This window comes from Maniola hyperantus, chromosome 13 (genome assembly GCF_902806685.2).
Source record: "Maniola hyperantus chromosome 13, iAphHyp1.2, whole genome shotgun sequence".
In the NCBI taxonomy this organism is placed as follows: Eukaryota; Metazoa; Arthropoda; class Insecta; order Lepidoptera; family Nymphalidae; genus Maniola; species Maniola hyperantus.
The window spans coordinates 5,990,666-6,008,286 of NC_048548.1; the positions used below are offsets into that span (position 1 = coordinate 5,990,666).

Sequence of the window (17,621 nt, forward strand, 5' to 3'; positions counted from 1 at the left end):
GATTTGTTTGGTACAGAGTTAGCTTAGGTACATACGGTGATGGACATTTGTGGGTATACATGGGTATAGATAAAGACCTTGAGAGTGACATGACATAGGCTACTTTTTATCCCGGAAAATCAAAGAGTTCCCACGGGATTTTTAAAACCTAAATCCACGTGGACGGAGTCGCGGGCATCATCTAATATTTAAATAAAGTTTCCTTTATTTCGCTAATTAGGTATAAAAGTTTTTATTTCGTTGGCGCAATGTATTCTATTCGATATTTTTAAAACTACAAATTGTAATTAAAGTCCGTCGTCTTAAGTATGGTCGTAAAGTGTCAAGTTCCGAGAGTTGAGATTTTATGCGGCCCAATTCCCTCGGCGATGCTGTGAAAGCCATTAGAGCCAGCGGTTGGTAAAATTGCATTTAATAATAAAAATTAATGATGACTTGGTTTCCATTCATTCCTTCGTTTTTCGGACGAAAAATAAGGCGAATAATAAAACTGTTTAGTGAAAAGAAAATGCTTGTAACTTTAAGTAAGTACCTATACCTATTGACGAAACAAGTGCTTGTGAATTCTTATATAAATACGCAATAATTCTTATATAAATGCGAAAGTATGTTTGTTTGTTGGTTTGCCCATTAATCACGTCTCGATCGACCAGATTGTTTGCATGGTTATACCTACTTGAAATACCTAGAGTGACATAAGCTACTTTTGTCCATGAGTACTTCGTGTACCTAGAATTAGGTGATGCCCATGACATCATCCATGTGGATTTAGGTTTCTTAAAAATCCCGTGGGAATTCTTGAATTTTCTAAGACAAAAAGTAGACTATGTCCGTCCCCGGGTTGCAACCTCCAAGCTGTACCAATTTCGTCAAAATCGGTTAAGCAGGTAGACCGTTAAAACCTAGCCGACAGACAGACAGACACACTTTCACGTGTATGATATTTGTATTGACTTAACTTTTGTAACTACATAATTACCATTGTTTTAGATGTATTACGAACCAGTACTTACCTACCTACAATGTTATTTATGAGGATGATGCGATGGAGGCGATGATCACTGCAACACAGTTTATACTTCTGCAGAATCATCGTTCCTATCCGTTATGACGTTCATATTAATGTTTTGTTTCTTAATCAATTATTATTATTTATTATAAAACGTTTCTTACTTATTTTTTATATCATGCAACCGCTAAGGTTTAATAATATCTAATACACGTTGGTGTTTGCAGTGTACTTTATTACAACTACAAACTTACCAGCAATTTGGCTGCCTTCGTAAACTATAAATTATTACAGATATGCATATATTCCGCACTAAACTAATCTAGTTGAATACAAGTTTGTAACTTTGGTATAAATCGATACGTTGCGGTGGTCTGTGTATAATGTTGTTGTGATACATCTTATGTAACCCATTTACATTAGCGCCTGCCACTGTTTCTCAAGCTGTGAGTGTAACTAATCTATTTTTCTTTGGCTTACTAACGGCCGAAATTAAATCAATCCTATCTGTAATCTCTCGTAAGTATCTTACTTAGCAACGTTGTCATTTATCAAAAATTGTATGGTATTTTTCAGTAAATTCCAATATTGCTTAATATTCAGTTGGTATCTTATTGACAGATAACAAATAGATTGATTACAAAGAATAATTTCAACGGTAAAAAGGATAAACGAGTTCTCGAGGAAATGCGTAATCGAAGTTTAAAATCAACCAATGGATATTTTTTTGCATACTGAAACTCACTAGTTACTTTCAAACGTTTCGAATTGGGATTGCTGTTCTTTGTATGCATGATGCACAGGATTTTTTATTGCGAACTAGTAGAGAAACATTTTGAAAACGTTAGCACAAAAATAGATACTTACCTACCTACTTATCACTTATCACATAAACTTCAACAGTTTCTAGAGGATGGCGAACTTGTATATTTTAAATGTATCTACTATCGAAATTTACGTGATCAATAAGGAAAAAAAAACTTGAAATTAGAGATCGCGTTGAAATCAGCACCAAGAGGACCCAAAATGTAACCTATCGTATCTCATTTGTACCTAATCTAAATATATAAAATTAAAAAGTGACTGACTGACTGACTGATATATCAACGCACAGCTCAAACTACTGGACGGATCGGGCTGAAATTTGGCAAGCAGAAAGCTATTATGAAGTAGGCATCCGCTAAGAAAGGATTTTTGAAAATTCAACCCCTAAGGGGGTGAAATAGGACTATGAAATTTGTGTAGTCCACGTGGACGAAGTCGCGAGCATAAGCTAGTGTAAATAAAAATATAACACAGCTATCACTAGCAGGCGCTTCAAATGTGTTTGTTCTTTTCCACCTATTCTTACGTGAAGGTCCCTTATCGACCCTATCCTATCTCAAGTTGCGTCAACGCGACATGCAAGAAAATTGAAAATTTATGAGAAGAAGAAAATATTGTCGCCCCTTATCAACGATATAAATAACAAAAGACCACATTCTCTTATAAATTACTAGCTTATGCCTGCGACTTCGTCCGCGGCGACTACAATTTTATTTTTACAAATTTCAAACTCCCATTTAACCCACTTTGGGGTAGAATTTAAAAAAATCCTAGAGATACCTAGGTACTTTTTACAAAAAATACACCCTCCTTTCATGTCTCTAGGACCAGTGGTTTAAGCTGTGCAACGTGCGTTGATTTATAAGTCAGTCAGTCAGTCAGGTTTTTCAAATTACAGATATACTTAGTATTAGTAGCGATTATATTAAGTATTTTGTCACCTTTTCACACTCAGTATACCATTATGTTTTGTATATCAGCGGTACCATCATAAAAATATACGCATTAAACAATTGTATGCTAAGAGATTGCTACGACCAAAATTACTAATATAAGTACGTGGGTACATGTTCGCTCCACGGAACTTGCAAAGCTCTGTCACTTAATAAAAGATCTCCCAAGAGAAGCGAAGCAAACGACTTCATAAGATGAGGCGGTATTATCATCGTGGGTAAAAAAGGGCGTAAAATGTGGGCGAGTCGCATTACATAAATTACTGGCGCCTACCGCCCGCCGAGTTGTGGCTGTGGACTCCCTCACTATTTTTTTAGTGTTCTTGTTTTCTCAGACACGTTAAGGATATCCAAGTCGACAAATAAAATAAAAAAACAAAATATTTTTTTGGATACCTAGGTACTGTTACATAATATGTGTGTGTGACGTAATAACCTAAGGCCAAATAGGGTACCTATTTAGTGGCCCAAAAACGTCCAGATTAAAGAAAAAAAAATCTGATCAGAAGTGTAACTAGGTAGGTACACCGTTGTATTCGCCAGCTCCTCATTATTATTATGTATCACGTCTACACATCACTCGGCACTTCTATATAAACTGCTACTGCATGCGTAACCAACGCTCTAGTTTTATTTTATTTTGTTTTTCTTTTCACAGCTGCGCTCTCCCAGTCAGGTCGCCTTTTTCTATTTTTACTTGCTTCTCGTCTTCAGTATTCACAAAGGTAAACTCATGGCTACAGTCACGTCTTTCCTAATGAGTTACGACATCCAACCCGCATAATATAATATACACAGGTCGACTGCGTAATCCTGACAAAATAAGACATATTGAATTAAAATAAAAAGGCATTATTTTTGAAGTAAAAACTTCTTTAGACGCGTTGGGCGATTTTGGTATGAGTGAAAATGGTAAAAACATCAAGATCGTGTCACCAGCACGCTGCGCTGACTATACATGACGACACTAGAGACGCAGTTATACACTGTACATCGAGTGTCTACGTGTGTCCACCACCGCGACGCGACACCTTGTTGCAGGTTGTAGTGTCGTTGTCACTCAGTGTCCGCATCATCGCCATAGAGACATGCAACAATGTTAATATTGCTCAGAGTGCCGATAGATGAAAACACTTAAATAAATGTTAGATTAATAGAAGTCACAACCCTCAGTAATGGTCAGGTTATGACGGAGAGGAAAAGGAGAAAAAATGTAGAATCTTCAAATCAATAATTTTTTTTTAATGAAAAAATCTTTATATTCTCTTAATTACATTGCACCGCTAAAACTAAGGAACGATAACAACTGCGATAGTTAGAAACTGTGTAACAGTTGCTTATTACACCTCCAGATTGAGAAATAGCTATGATAGCCTAGTGGTTAAGACGTCCACCTTCTAATCGGAGGTCAGAGGTTCGACCCCGGACACGCACCTTTAACTTTTCAGAGTTATGTGCGTTTTAAGTAATTAAATATCACTTGCTTTAACGGTGAAGGAAAACATCGTGAGGAACCTGCATGCCTGAGAGTTCTCCATAATGTTGTTAAAGGTGTGTGAAGTCTACCAATCCGCACATGGCCAGCGTGGTAGACCATGGCCAAACCCCTTCTCACTCTGAGAGGAGACCCGTGCTCTGGAGTGAGCCGGCGAAGGGGTTGATCATGATGATGATGATGATAATTGAGAAATTAGGTATAAGTGTCTGAAGTCCTGTAGATGCGGAACTAGGTTCGGTGCCGCGATGAGTTTCAAAAGTTTTATAAGCAGCCACTGAGTCTGATGATGTCACTGCGGGTCGTTTTTAGGGCGTCAAGTCGCTTTAATTATAATTTTAATATCAGCGGTTATTACCCTTGTTGCTTTCGCGCACAAAGAGCGAAATTAATTTGAAATACTTGGCAACACGTAGGTAACATGATAATTATTTTAAAATTATTAACAAACATTTCTCATTTATTTTGATATTGCTCTAACAAAAAGCTCGTTAAGTACCAGTTACCACGCACGTTATTTCTGGTTTTATTTGAAAAGATGAACAAATAATCTGTTCTACACGATATTAGGGAAATTTGTATGATAATAGGTATTTGGCTGTCGATATTTTATAAAAAAATAAAAGTCTTATAACTAGGTAGATAGGTAATAATAATAATAATAAAATCATTTATTTCCACCAAATACAAAATCATATTTTTGTTAGTATTGACACGTACCTTAAAACTAATTATTATAAAATTCTTACCAAAACAATACTGTGCACCTGTTTTCCGAACTAGTAGAAACTGTGTCTCGGAAAACAGGGCAAATAGGTACATAATTATATTATTATTATTTGCTCGCTTTGTTTATTTGTTTGAAATATAAAAGTTTCCGTGGCCGCTTAGTGACACGGTAGTATTAAGTCGTTAACTATATCAAGCCTAGTTGTTTTCAAATCTGCAATTCATAATGCTATCCCCCTCCCCCTATAGTATAATGATAGGAACAAAGAAAAATGGGATATCTCAATGGAATATACTTAGCTGCAAGCTACTGAAATGGACAATGAACATATACCTACCTACAAGTTCGCTGGAAGACGTGTGCCATACAAAATATCAATTATTATTTTTCGCGCCGATTCGAAGCGCTGCACCCTACCAAGCGTACTGGAAATCTAAATTGACACTTCGTGTCAAAGGTGACATTGAGTTGACAGAATGTCTTATCATGCTAAACGAACTGAGTATGCTCACTTGATGGTCACGGCTGCTATCAGCGCCAAAATGGCGAAAATCAACTTGCTTCAAAAACAAGATGGCAATCACAGGTCCAGTGTGTATTGATAGAGGTCAGTGCTGCAAGTGCATTATCTTTTATGTTTTTAATCTGGCCTTTGTATAACGTTCTTACGGAAGTCGACGCACGGCCGGAACTAACACTCGCATTAACCCACTTGCCTTTAACCCTCGTCAGTAACGTTCATTACCAGACTATGGGAGGGTTATGAGTTTAGCAGTTTTAATGTACGTTTGTTTTGTATGATCGCATTTGTGAATTCATTAACTAGACTAGTGGAAAATTTATTAACTACATCTTTGATTTTCCGGGATTAAAATAAGCAAATGTCCTTCCCCGGGATGCCAGCTATCTCTGTACCAAATTTCATTAAAATCGGCTGAACGGGTGGGCTGTGAAAAACTAGCAGATAGACAGACAGATACTTTCGCATTTATAATATTAGTATGGAATTCATGTAGGACAACTTCCAGCTAGCTAGCCACTCATGATTTACTAACTGAAGCCCTCGACGTCCGTTTGAATTTAGGCTTTCAAAAATCCTGTGGGAACTCTTTAATTTTAATTATTCGGGATAAAAAGAACCATGTCACTAACGAAATTAGATTAGACGTACCTATTTCGTGGTTCATCATAGTTTTTGAATTATCGTGCAAAATGTCGAACAAATACGACTGTAGTACGGAACCCTCGTTGCGCGAGCCTGACTCGCACTTAGCCGGTTTTTTTGTGATGTAACCAAAAATTCACGGTATTCGGATTTTTCCCTTTACAAGACCTGACGCCTCCTGTGGGCTATTATAAGACCTATATCTATAACCTACCAGCCAAATTTCATCATTATTCTAGGTCAACGGGAAGTACTCTATAGGTTGCTTGACATATCGACAGACAGACAGACAGACAGACAGACACAGACAGACAGACAGACAGATAGACAGACAAACAACAAAGTGTCTTCCTTTTATCCTTTTGAGGCACAGAACCCTAAAAACCAAAAAACAAATAATATGCTTTTACATTTTTAATGACTAGTTTATATAGTTACTTTTACATAGTTAGTGACTAGTGACGGGTAGTGATGACGGCTATAATATGACGTCATGGAAAATCCAATAAGGCAAATATTACTACTCAATGGCTACGGTCACAGGGACTGAAATCCGAAAGGTCGGCATAATCTCCTGTAGTCCATTTCGGTAGCATAAAAATAAATGTTTAGATCTCAAATAAAACATCTGTTGTACAAAGACAACTTACAATAAATATATATATATATATATATTTTAGGTATAGTATATATATTTATTCTTTTAATATTATTTCACTTTTTTTTTAGCTAGCCTTATCTAATTACTATATAAATCATGACCGCGTGGAATGGTGCCAAGAATACTGGCTGCATTTCCGCGCTGGACAGCCAGGCTGATCCGTTGCGCAAAAAATGAGCCAGCCCTTCTCTCACCAGAGACGTGAGAGAAAATATATTGAAGTTCTCTTTAAAAGATGTATCTCGATCTTAATAATAAATTATGACCGCCCGCACCTACTTACAGAGTACTAAGAATCCCTGATGTGTAAATTTTTTACTTAAAACTTTGACACTTAGGGCATAATCGTCATCATCACCTTAACCCCTCACCCGCCCACTACTGAGCACGGGTCTCCTCCACGCTCACCAAGTGCGGATTGGCAGATTTCACATATCTTTGAGAACATTATGGACTCTCAGGCATGCTTCCTCATGATGTTTTCCTTCACTGTTAAAGCAAGTTAGACCTAGTGGATTTTTTTGTACAAATACCTTAATATACAGACATGGGCACATAAACTGGGGTATTAGATAGTAAAGCTCTTTTAATTTCTCTTCTGTAATCAAGTTAGAAAAACGAACCGGAGAAAGCGGATACAAAATAAAGGTATTTATCCACAATTACATCGCTGTGGGCTCCCGCATTTTACTGAACAACAAAGAGTTTCTTGTCGTTGTAATCTGGGAGGTATAGGTAGGTATACTTACCTATTTAATTTAGTCTCGTTGGCCTAGAAAAAAATCCTATTAGGTATGGTATGCAGAAAATAATGTACATCGGCCTTTAGAATGAGATTTCGGCTTTGTAGAGCGTTGTCTCTGACCTCTGTCAATCATACCTATGTGACGTTTTGTCGGTCTCAACTACAGAAACAATGCTTTACAAAACCTCTCTCTCTATCTCTTTTTAAAGGACGATGTATATTATTTTCTACCGCGTATTGTACTTACTTTTTTTTACCTATAATTTTATTTCTTCATATTAGCTCGAATGGGATTTTATAGCCACTAGCAAAATAAAAGGTGTGTATTTTGAGAATCCCAACTTAGACACAAAAATAATTATCAAAAACAAAGAAATATATTAATTATGTAAAAAATAATTAGATATTATGTTTCTGGTAAATACGTAGGAGTGAAGTCGACTTAGAAGTTAGAACTACGACACTTGGGACGTTTAGAAGCAGACTGGTTTCCAGGAGGGGGATATGCGTAAACGCATTTCCCAGCGTTAAAAACAAACGACGTTATATTATTTATGCAATGGTTAAAAAATATTTTTTGAGATCAATGACATTATATTATAGACATATTGTTACGTTCATATTTCGTGTTGTCGAAGAGCGTACCGAAACCAATAATTTAATTTAAATGGTGTTGTCATAATATTATGTGATTGGTGATCAGTAAGACAGAAGTTGCAAAACTTATGAAAGTAGTAGAAATAGCACTCTATAGATATGATCTAAGTGTCGTATAAATATGTAACGTATCTACTTATTTTTTATTCATGTACCTACCTAATAATATTGATTAGGTATGGTGTTTTAGTTTAACGCAATCGGTATTTCAATGAAACGGTTCGTATATAACATAACCTTGGAACAAAGATCAAATCACAAGGAAGTCATAAATTCGGAGTTTCGACGGTCGCTAGGTCCCCGAAGATAGCAATATGCCGTTTATCTCGGCCGCACCGAATAGACCGCTGCGCTGTGTTGGAAGATAGGACGGTTGGTACATTATTTTACTGTGAGAAACATAAAAATATTAAGAAAGAATAGACAGATTATAAAACCCCGACAGCGGTTTGCACTTCATCTTTTTTTTAGCCCGCACATTTAAAGCGCATAAAATCCGTCATTCAGATTTATAAGAATTTCATGTAGGCAGTGCACAGTGTACAGTCGTGCTAATGACTAATTATTCATTATCAAAATCGGCTGTGCCGTTGAGTAGTTACAACCGGACATATGGACGGACATACATACATACAGGTCAAAAACACAACCCTTCTTTTGTACTTCGCCGCAATTGGGTAAGACCCTACGTTGTATTATTTTACGGAAAGCTTTAGGTATCAACAAATCTTAAAAATGTTCTATAAAAATAGTAGGTAGGTACTTATAGTTAGCACAGGACTTTACCGGTAGCAACGTACATAAACAGACCTACAGTAAAAATTAAATATATAAATAAATAAAATCTTTATTGACCACAAAAAAGTGCTAAATATAAGTAAATATTATCGAAAAGTTCGATATGACGTGTCTGACTTTTTACTGACCTATAAGAACAATTATTTCAGTTACTTTTCATATTATTTTTCTTTGTGATTGTCAAGAGCGTTAAAATTATATTGACTGTCTCTTTGGCTAGTACCTCTTGTGTAATTTCCTTGCAAGTTGGTAGAAATTCTATTGTGCAAGCAAATGTTGTAGCTCTGTAAATAGTGGCAATTCATTGAGTAAATTGAGTGGACACTTGAGTGGTTTCTAGTTCCTGCTATGAATCAACACAATAATGTTACAGTATTACTTAGTTGAATTAAATTGAAATATTTGTGAAATAACTTATAGGATTTTTTAATGAAAATATTACAATAAAACTCAAAGCTAGCCTTATCTTATTACTATACAAATCATGCCCGCGTGGAATGGTGCGAATATGATACTGGCTGCATTTCCGCTCTGGACAGCCAGGCTGATCGGTTGCGTAAAAAATGAGCCAGCCCAGCCTGTCACCAGATGAGGCTTAAAATCGCGGTGAAATGTCTCGTTATTTTTTTTGCACTAAGACTCCATGGCCCCGGAATCTCCACGGCAAACGGAACAAAAATGTGACTCTCGATAAGAGTTGCCTTTTTCAGCTGTTTCTGCTGCTGCACCCGGTCTTGATGCTGCCTCCCTTATATAACTTATTGGATTATTTTCCAGAGTATTTAATATGCTACGCACAAATAGGTGAAGTGTGCTCTTAATTGCAATCATAATTAATAATAAAATGTCGTCTTAGGATGTACTTAATTTAATCACTATTCACTACCCATGTTTGTTGTTTGTTTGTTGATTCGTCGGTCTGTCCTTCAATCATGTCGCAACGGAGCAAAGGATCGACGTGATTTTTGCATGGGTATAGTTAAAGACCTGGAGAGTGACATAGACTACTTTTTATCACGGAAAATCAAAGAGTCCCCAAGAGATTTTAATTACCGAATCCAAGCGGACGAAGTCGCGGGTATCAGCTAGTGCATAATAATATGGAAATCTAGAATCTAGAAGATTGGAAGAGTGAAAAAACTGCATTTTTCAACTTGCAAAGAATTTTTTAATTACCTTTGTGACCTTAGTCGGACGAACTTAGAAATATGCTTGTACTTTAATAAAAAATATCCATCACGTTCCCCTATGATAACATACTTGATTTAGATATTTTTATTACAAAAATATGCTATGAATATATTAAGTTAAATATGAATATGGATATATTAGTTTGCATTCGAACCTTTGTAAGTATGGATACTAATCTAAAAAGCATACTAGTAGGTAATTACCTGGAGTTTTATCTAGTACTGATTTTCTTTGACATTGACACTGCTGGCCCACTACTGAGCACGGGTCTCCTCTCAGAATGAGAGAGGACCATAGTCATACTAGAGGCATAGTAGAGGCCATAGTCTATACTCTACCTATAACAACCTTTTTTTTTACAGTAAAGCGAAGGGAAGGCATGTGGGGCGGCGGCGCGCAGTGCGTGCATGCCTCGCTGCCGCGTGGTGCGCGCGCGCAGCCCGCTCCTACGCTCAGCGGCGCCATCGCTAGCCGCCGCCCGCCCAGGTAAGCAAAATTACAACGCCGTTGTGATACAAAAACTTGAAACGGCATCTAGTGACTTGATATAGCTACATTCTATAAAATATTTTTATAAGAAGCAAGAATTTAATTATTTACGTAAAGATCAAAGCGGCGACGGTCAAAACAGAAATAAGTATATTTTTACAATATTTTTATTTTGATGAGTACCTATTTATTATTATTATTATCTAATAAACCTGTAGGTACAATGTGCATGGCGTTATTTTTTTTACATTCCAGCCAATTCTTGCCAGACAGATACTAGAGACGTCATAGTATTTTTACAAGACTACCGAACGTTATTGCTTATATTATCGATATATTCGATACTAGCTGATGCCCGTGACTTCGTACGCATGGATTAAGGTTTTTAAAAATCCCGTCGGAACTCTTTAATTTCCCGGGATAAAAAGTAACCTATGTCACTCTCCAGGTCTTTAACTATATCCTTGCAAAAAATCACGTCAATCCGTTGCTCCGTTGCGACGTGATTGAAGAACAAATCAACAAACCAATAAACCAACTTTCGCATTTATAATAAGAGTACAGATAAAATTACTGAAGTACTGATTAAGAAATCAAGAAAGAAAGAAAATAAATTGTTTGTTCAATTAATTTCCGACTCTCTTTATAATGAAGAAATAGCATAATTAAAATAAAGAAATGTTTCCATTGCAGGCCCACGCCTCCCTCGCCCACCCTAGTAGCTCAGATAGACTCTTCAGTGGCATGCCTATGGTTACTGACCCCACTATCTGCCGGAACCGCTGTGGTTGCTGTCCTCATCGCCGTCACAACCAATAACTGGTTGCACACTCAGGAAAATATGTTGAATCCAGCATTCAACGGGTCTGGGAAACACGAGCTCGTTGCCAAGCACACTGTATCGGGACTATGGCGAATTTGTCATACAGAACGTGAGTTATTTAGCTTATTTGTATGAGTTACTGGGCCCACTCTCTGGTGGAATCATTGGTTCCACCAATCACCATCGCTGTCACAACCAATAAGTTCCGGTATGATATCGCGTAGAAACTAATTAGGAGTATGTGTTTAGTAAAAACCCACCCCTCCCAGGTTAAGCTTCTCCATATTGCAGCATTACTTACCACTAGGTGTGATCGCAGTTCAGGGCTAAATTGTCAATGAATAAATAAAAAATCCTTAAGCACAATAATTGAACTATCATGCCTTGTATAGCCCTAAACTTGACGCTATGCTATTACAAATACCTTATTCATCATCACAACAAAATACGTGTTAATAAAATCATTCTACAATAGACTCGAGTTATTTCAGAATGATTTTAATGAATGGTGAAAATTTTCAATCGAAGAAAATCGTTAAAACCGATGTAAGTAATAAGTAGGTGTTTTTGTTATGTAGCTAATGCTCCATATCCACCACCGAGCATTTGACATTGGTTGGTTCTACGATACTGCTTCATCATAAAATATTTTTTCGTAGGAAACCTTCAATGGATTAAAAATAAATGTCAAACGAGCTCCGTGGTTAACACTAAGTGTAACTCACTGAGTGAGCGAATCACTAGGCTGGTCTGATTCTTGTAAATAATCTTCTTGTAATAAATCAGCTTAAAACATAGCATCATATTCAAAGTTGCAACTGTACGTAGTGCCATTAGTTGACAATAGCGGGCGTAACTTCCGACGCGTCCACAATACGTTAACGTCACTGGCCGGAAAGTCCACTGTTTCCGTTCGCACGTTCCGTTCCAGAACATTCATTGCATGGGGAACCCTGGCCACCCGCCACTGGCCTATTTTCTCTATTGAATTCAAATCTGTTTTAGCTTTTGCCTAAGACTTGAGTAAAAGGAATAAAGTAATCGTAAATGAAAAATTGAAAAACTAGGCTGCGCTGCAAAAAACAAACGAAAAAAAACACATTTGAAAATAGTGCCATATTGATTTTTTTCAAATCAAATCGAATCAAATGATTTATTCAAATTAGGTAATAAATTACACTTTTTTAGAGTTCGTTGTTCCATTTGTAAGATGATAATATAGTGGTGATAGTTTTTACGCGAACTTAAAAACTAAAGCTACGAGGTTTTTTAAATAATATCTAGTAGCACTAGGAATGATATAATAATTCTAGCGATACTCCACACATCCGCATTTTGTTGTGGCATTTAGAGGTTATGATGGAATAAACAAACTCACATACGTACATACCTTCTACCTACATGAATCCTGAATACTTCTTTTTCTGGGCAGTTGTGTAAGAATCTTCTGCTGTTTTCATCAGCATTACAACAATTTTTTGCTGGTCTTTCTCGATAGAAATGGCGATCCGAACCAGTGCACAGTGGTAAATTCTTTTGACGGTTCAAAAGAACTTGTAAAAGCTTATTTGAATAAAATATTATTTTTATTTCTATTCAAATTACCACGATGCAACCGAATACTGCTAAAATAATACGTATTTTCAGTATTAAAAAACTCAATTCTTCCGCCTTGCCCTGTCGTCTCGTCGTATCAATGCGATTACCTTCACAAACAACGATCGACTCTATCATGTGCGTGACAGACTTTTACTTACAAGCTGACATATTAACAACTTTGTGTAACTTGACATATCAAGTTACACAAGTTGATAAACGAACTTGTTTCCTGAAATACCGTATGCTAACAATGGCCGGTGAAACTTTGACGTGCCAACACTTTGCGCCTCGCGACAGAAGATTCATTGTTCTGACTCGTACGTGAATTTCCGTTGCTGTGACACTTACTGACTGGTTTATTTCCGTTATTAAATGTTGCCACGAGTTTGTTGTTGCACCAGAATCGTATTTCCCTTCATACCTACTACTAATCCACGCTGCAGTTTGAGGGCTGCTTCATATAGGAAGCGCTACGAATTCGCACATAGTCTCGCAGAAGTCTCGCAGTTACAAAATGACATCAGTAGCATGAGCCCTGTCGTGAAAATGTGCATGGTTTGAATAGCTACATCTCATCTTGGTATACTGATCTCCATTTCTTCGATGCGCGCGACACATCTTAATGTTGTCATTAACGTCATTCATGTTTTTATTTTGTAAAGATGTGTTGCACTTCTAGCAGTCCTGCGTGTCCTGTAGATCCTGTAGGTATTCAATCTCCATTACAAAATATAAAATAGGCAGTTCTTTACTGTATTCAGTTCATAATGTAATAAAAACTAACGACGATAAATAGACTGGTCATAGGTGTCGTTTGACCTAAAGGTGCGTAAACGCCGCGCCAATATATTATTATTATATCTATTATGTAGTATTGTGCCGCGACACGCATGCATGTCACATGCACAAGAGTCCTACCTATGAATTTGTCTTCGATTTTTAAAATACGAATGTATGAGCTTAGCTTTAGTAGAGTTTTATAATATCTTGTAATAAACATAACTCTTTTAATTTATTTCAGCTGGCAGTACCGTGTTCCATTGTTTGGACATACCATACTTTCCGCTGTCCCAGTACACGCCAGATCCAAGTGATTCTACTACTGCAATACCATGTAAGAAGATTTTGTTGTCATACAAAATTACGATAAGCAGGTACTTACTTACCTTTCACTGCAGTACGGTCTCGCACAAAAAAATATTATACAGATACCTACAGTGACTCTTTAAACGATATAGGTATAACATCTTCCAGATTACCTCGTTTCTATCTTAGGCGCAACGCACACATGCAGCGTAGAATAGAGCTGAGGTGAAGTGCCTTTTTGATTCAAAGCTTTATTTGCTTACCATAGAGGCATAGTGTCATCCTGGGCGCCCTTTAAAGAATATAGGGCAAGCAGATGGAATGAAGTAGCGCTTTTTTGATAATTATCTAATCTCGCCTTTATGTATTATTTTGGACATATTGTTGAAATTGATATACAGCTACTGAAAACGAAATATGGAGGATGCACGCTGCGCCTGGGTTCACCTGGGCTAGATAGCTAGGTTGTCCACCCTGTTGCAAGCTATGTGTCTGGGTTTTTGGCTATCTAAAAACAACAAATTTCATGTGCATTTCAACTTGAAAAGTAGGGTTTTATTGAAATCATCATCATCACGTGCCTTCTTCAAAACGAAGTTTGGAGGTCATCATGCGAAAAGCTTCTCTATTTAAAGCCGCCTCTTTCAACTTTGGGTAACTAAGCCCTGTCCACCCCCTAATATCGTCCAACCATTTGCGCCTTTGGCGACCTGGAGCCCTTTTGCTCTCAATCCTTCCTTCCAAAACTAATCTCGGAAATGAGAATTGGGCTCCTCTTTGTAAATGCCCAAAGAAAGCGATCTTCCTTCGCATGATAGTGGACATGAGTTCTCTGTCTTTGTGGACCATTTCCAGTACCTTCGTGTTAGGTGTAAAGCTGTTCCAGGTTATCTTTAGCATTTTTCTGTAGATCCACATCTCAAAAGCTTGCAGGCGGTTATTTGCTTCCTTTTTGAGAACCCAAGTTTCACAACCATACAAGAGGGTGGACCAGACATAGCACTTGACAAGGCGGCATCTCAGCTCGAGTTGTAATTTGGTGCTGCAGAGGGTCTTGGACATCTTGTGAAACATAATTTTAGCTTGGCTATTTATTGAAATGGAATCTTGAATAAAGTCTCCGAAATAACCAAATTTCGGACATGACATCATATTATCACCTAATCAGCTGCAAATATGCTCTACTTTAACATCTTGCAAGGAACATATCGCATTTGCTGTTATCCTGTAATAATAAGTTATATCTATAATGAATAAATATTATACTTTTTATTTATAAGAATATTATTTTCATAACTTTCAGATGTAGTGACACGTTCTGCTGCCCCGCTCCTGCTGGCAGTGCTAACGCAAGCGGTGGGCGCGCTGTGCTGCGTCTTGGGGCACTGTGTGAAGGGCAGAAGACTTTGTACATTTATTGCGGGAGTGCTTTTTATAATATCTGGTAAGACTTTTTTTCTATCTGATGACGATTTAGACCTTGACTGAGATGTCGCTTGGTGATAAGTTATTATAAATTTACTGCGATCTGATAAGATAGTACGTATGACGCAGTCTAAGATGGAAGTTAGCTAATTTGGAAGAGGTATGTCAGTTTTTGCCGAGCCATGATAGATAGCCTAGTAGTTAAGACGTCCACCTCCTATTCAGGAGGTTGGGGGTTTGATCCCGGGCACGCACCTCTAACTTTTCAAAGTTATGTGGGGTTTAAACAATTAAATATCACTTGCTTTAACGGTGAAGGAAAACATCGTGAGGAAAGCCCATGCCTGAGAGTTGTCCGTAATGTTCTCAAAGGCCGTTCTGCATGGGTCAGCGTGGCGACTAAGGCCTTGAATTTTTAGGGTATTGTGTAGGTGTTATGGGAAATTGTTTACGAGCTTCAAGTTTTCATGGGGAGCAACTATCATCTGACCTCTGTATATGGTACAGAAACTAAATGTAACCAGTTCAAGATAAATGATTGGCCAGACGTTTGGTCAAAGTTTCTTAAACAGCGCCACCGACTGCTCTGTTGCCCCTGGACGACACCACTCTCAAATGTTAGGTATGCCTAATAAAAAGACAAATTTAGATTTTATCTGTTTCAGGTCTCATTATGCTGACTGGAATCGTCATGTACATATCTGTATTCAAATCCCAAGTGGGCCATAAACTTCGTTACATGACATTTTTTGATACTCCAAGAATGTCGTACAGTTACGGCTATTCATTTGGACTGTACATAAGCGGGTTCGTCGCAGCAGAGCTTGCAGGAACTTCTGCTATATTCCTCTTCCTACAATGGTACCAAAAAGACTGGATCACAGAGTTAACAGAGAAGGCCAAAGCAGATTGTCGCGCGTGGGACCGCGAGTTTGCATTCACAGACTTCAGAGAAAGAGAATCAACGTTATTAGAAAGACGTATGATGAAAAGGGACACGTATCCTCCGACTGGGTCGTCAGCTGCCACACCAAGAGAGCGAAGACGTTTTGTCTACGACGGAGACGATGTTCCTCATTGCTCAATTCATAAAAATCGGAGGATAAATTTAAGCTCAGCGTCACTTAAAGATTTGTCTTCTTCGACGTTGTATGGATTCCCGGCTGCACCACGGCCAACAGCCTGTGACAACTATTTTGAAGAATTCAAAGAAGTTCCTCAGAGTGCGAACACTTTAAGTGGACTCCGAAGTGCTTCGATATTTCAGTCTCAGGCATCCGTGGCTAGTGGTAGATTTCTAGATACTTCAGCGGTAGAACCTCCTCCCTCAAGAGAAGAAGAAATGGTAACTTTCGGTCCTGGAGCGAGAGGGGGAGATGACAAACCACCTCGACATGATCGCGCGGTCGGCACTGACCCATACCGTAGAACTACCCCCGTTTGACTGACGCAACCGAGGGTCTTACCCCCTAAAGCATATCGATAAGTGATAAAACGGTGAAAACGTTTTGCAATATTTGATATAGATAATTTGGCTGTTAGTGGCCACGAAGTAAAAGATCGAGTCAAGTGATTTTCGAATTTATGAACTTATGTGACTTGTGTGTCATGAACATTTTTAACTGTTACATTTCCTTAAATAAAATACTGCCATTTGTGTATATAGTTTATTTCTTTTACACTTATACCATAATTTCTATTTAAAAATTACAATTCTAAATAATATCTGTCCGTTCGCGCACGCGCCGCGGTTTTGACTCAGTCAAAACCGCGGCGCGTGCGCGAACGGACTCCCTTGAAAAAGGACCCCGTATGGGTTCGAAATAGTCGGGCTAGCGTCGACTACACACGTGAGTAAAGCTGGGACAGATATTATTTAGAATGGAAATCACTCACGGTAGTTTAAACGCTAAAAATTACAATTTTACAAGATAGGTAAATATTAGAAACCTGGTTAGTACTCTGATCGA

At 37.7% G+C, this 17,621-nt stretch overlaps 1 protein-coding gene across 2 annotated transcripts in view; it reads left to right on the top strand.

The window, feature by feature from the left end:
- stg1 (stargazin-like protein) overlaps window positions 1-17,312 on the top strand; it is an 86,043-nt gene extending 68,731 nt beyond the window's left edge. For both annotated transcript variants that reach the window (XM_069502693.1, XM_034974807.2), the window contains exons 2-6: window positions 10,592-10,715; window positions 11,412-11,650; window positions 14,162-14,254; window positions 15,530-15,670; window positions 16,317-17,312. In XM_069502693.1, the coding sequence (XP_069358794.1) occupies window positions 10,592-10,715; window positions 11,412-11,650; window positions 14,162-14,254; window positions 15,530-15,670; window positions 16,317-17,095 (1,376 nt within the window). In that variant the 3' untranslated portion in view covers window positions 17,096-17,312. The remainder of the gene's footprint in view (window positions 1-10,591; window positions 10,716-11,411; window positions 11,651-14,161; window positions 14,255-15,529; window positions 15,671-16,316) is intronic.
- Window positions 17,313-17,621: the final 309 nt, after the last annotated feature.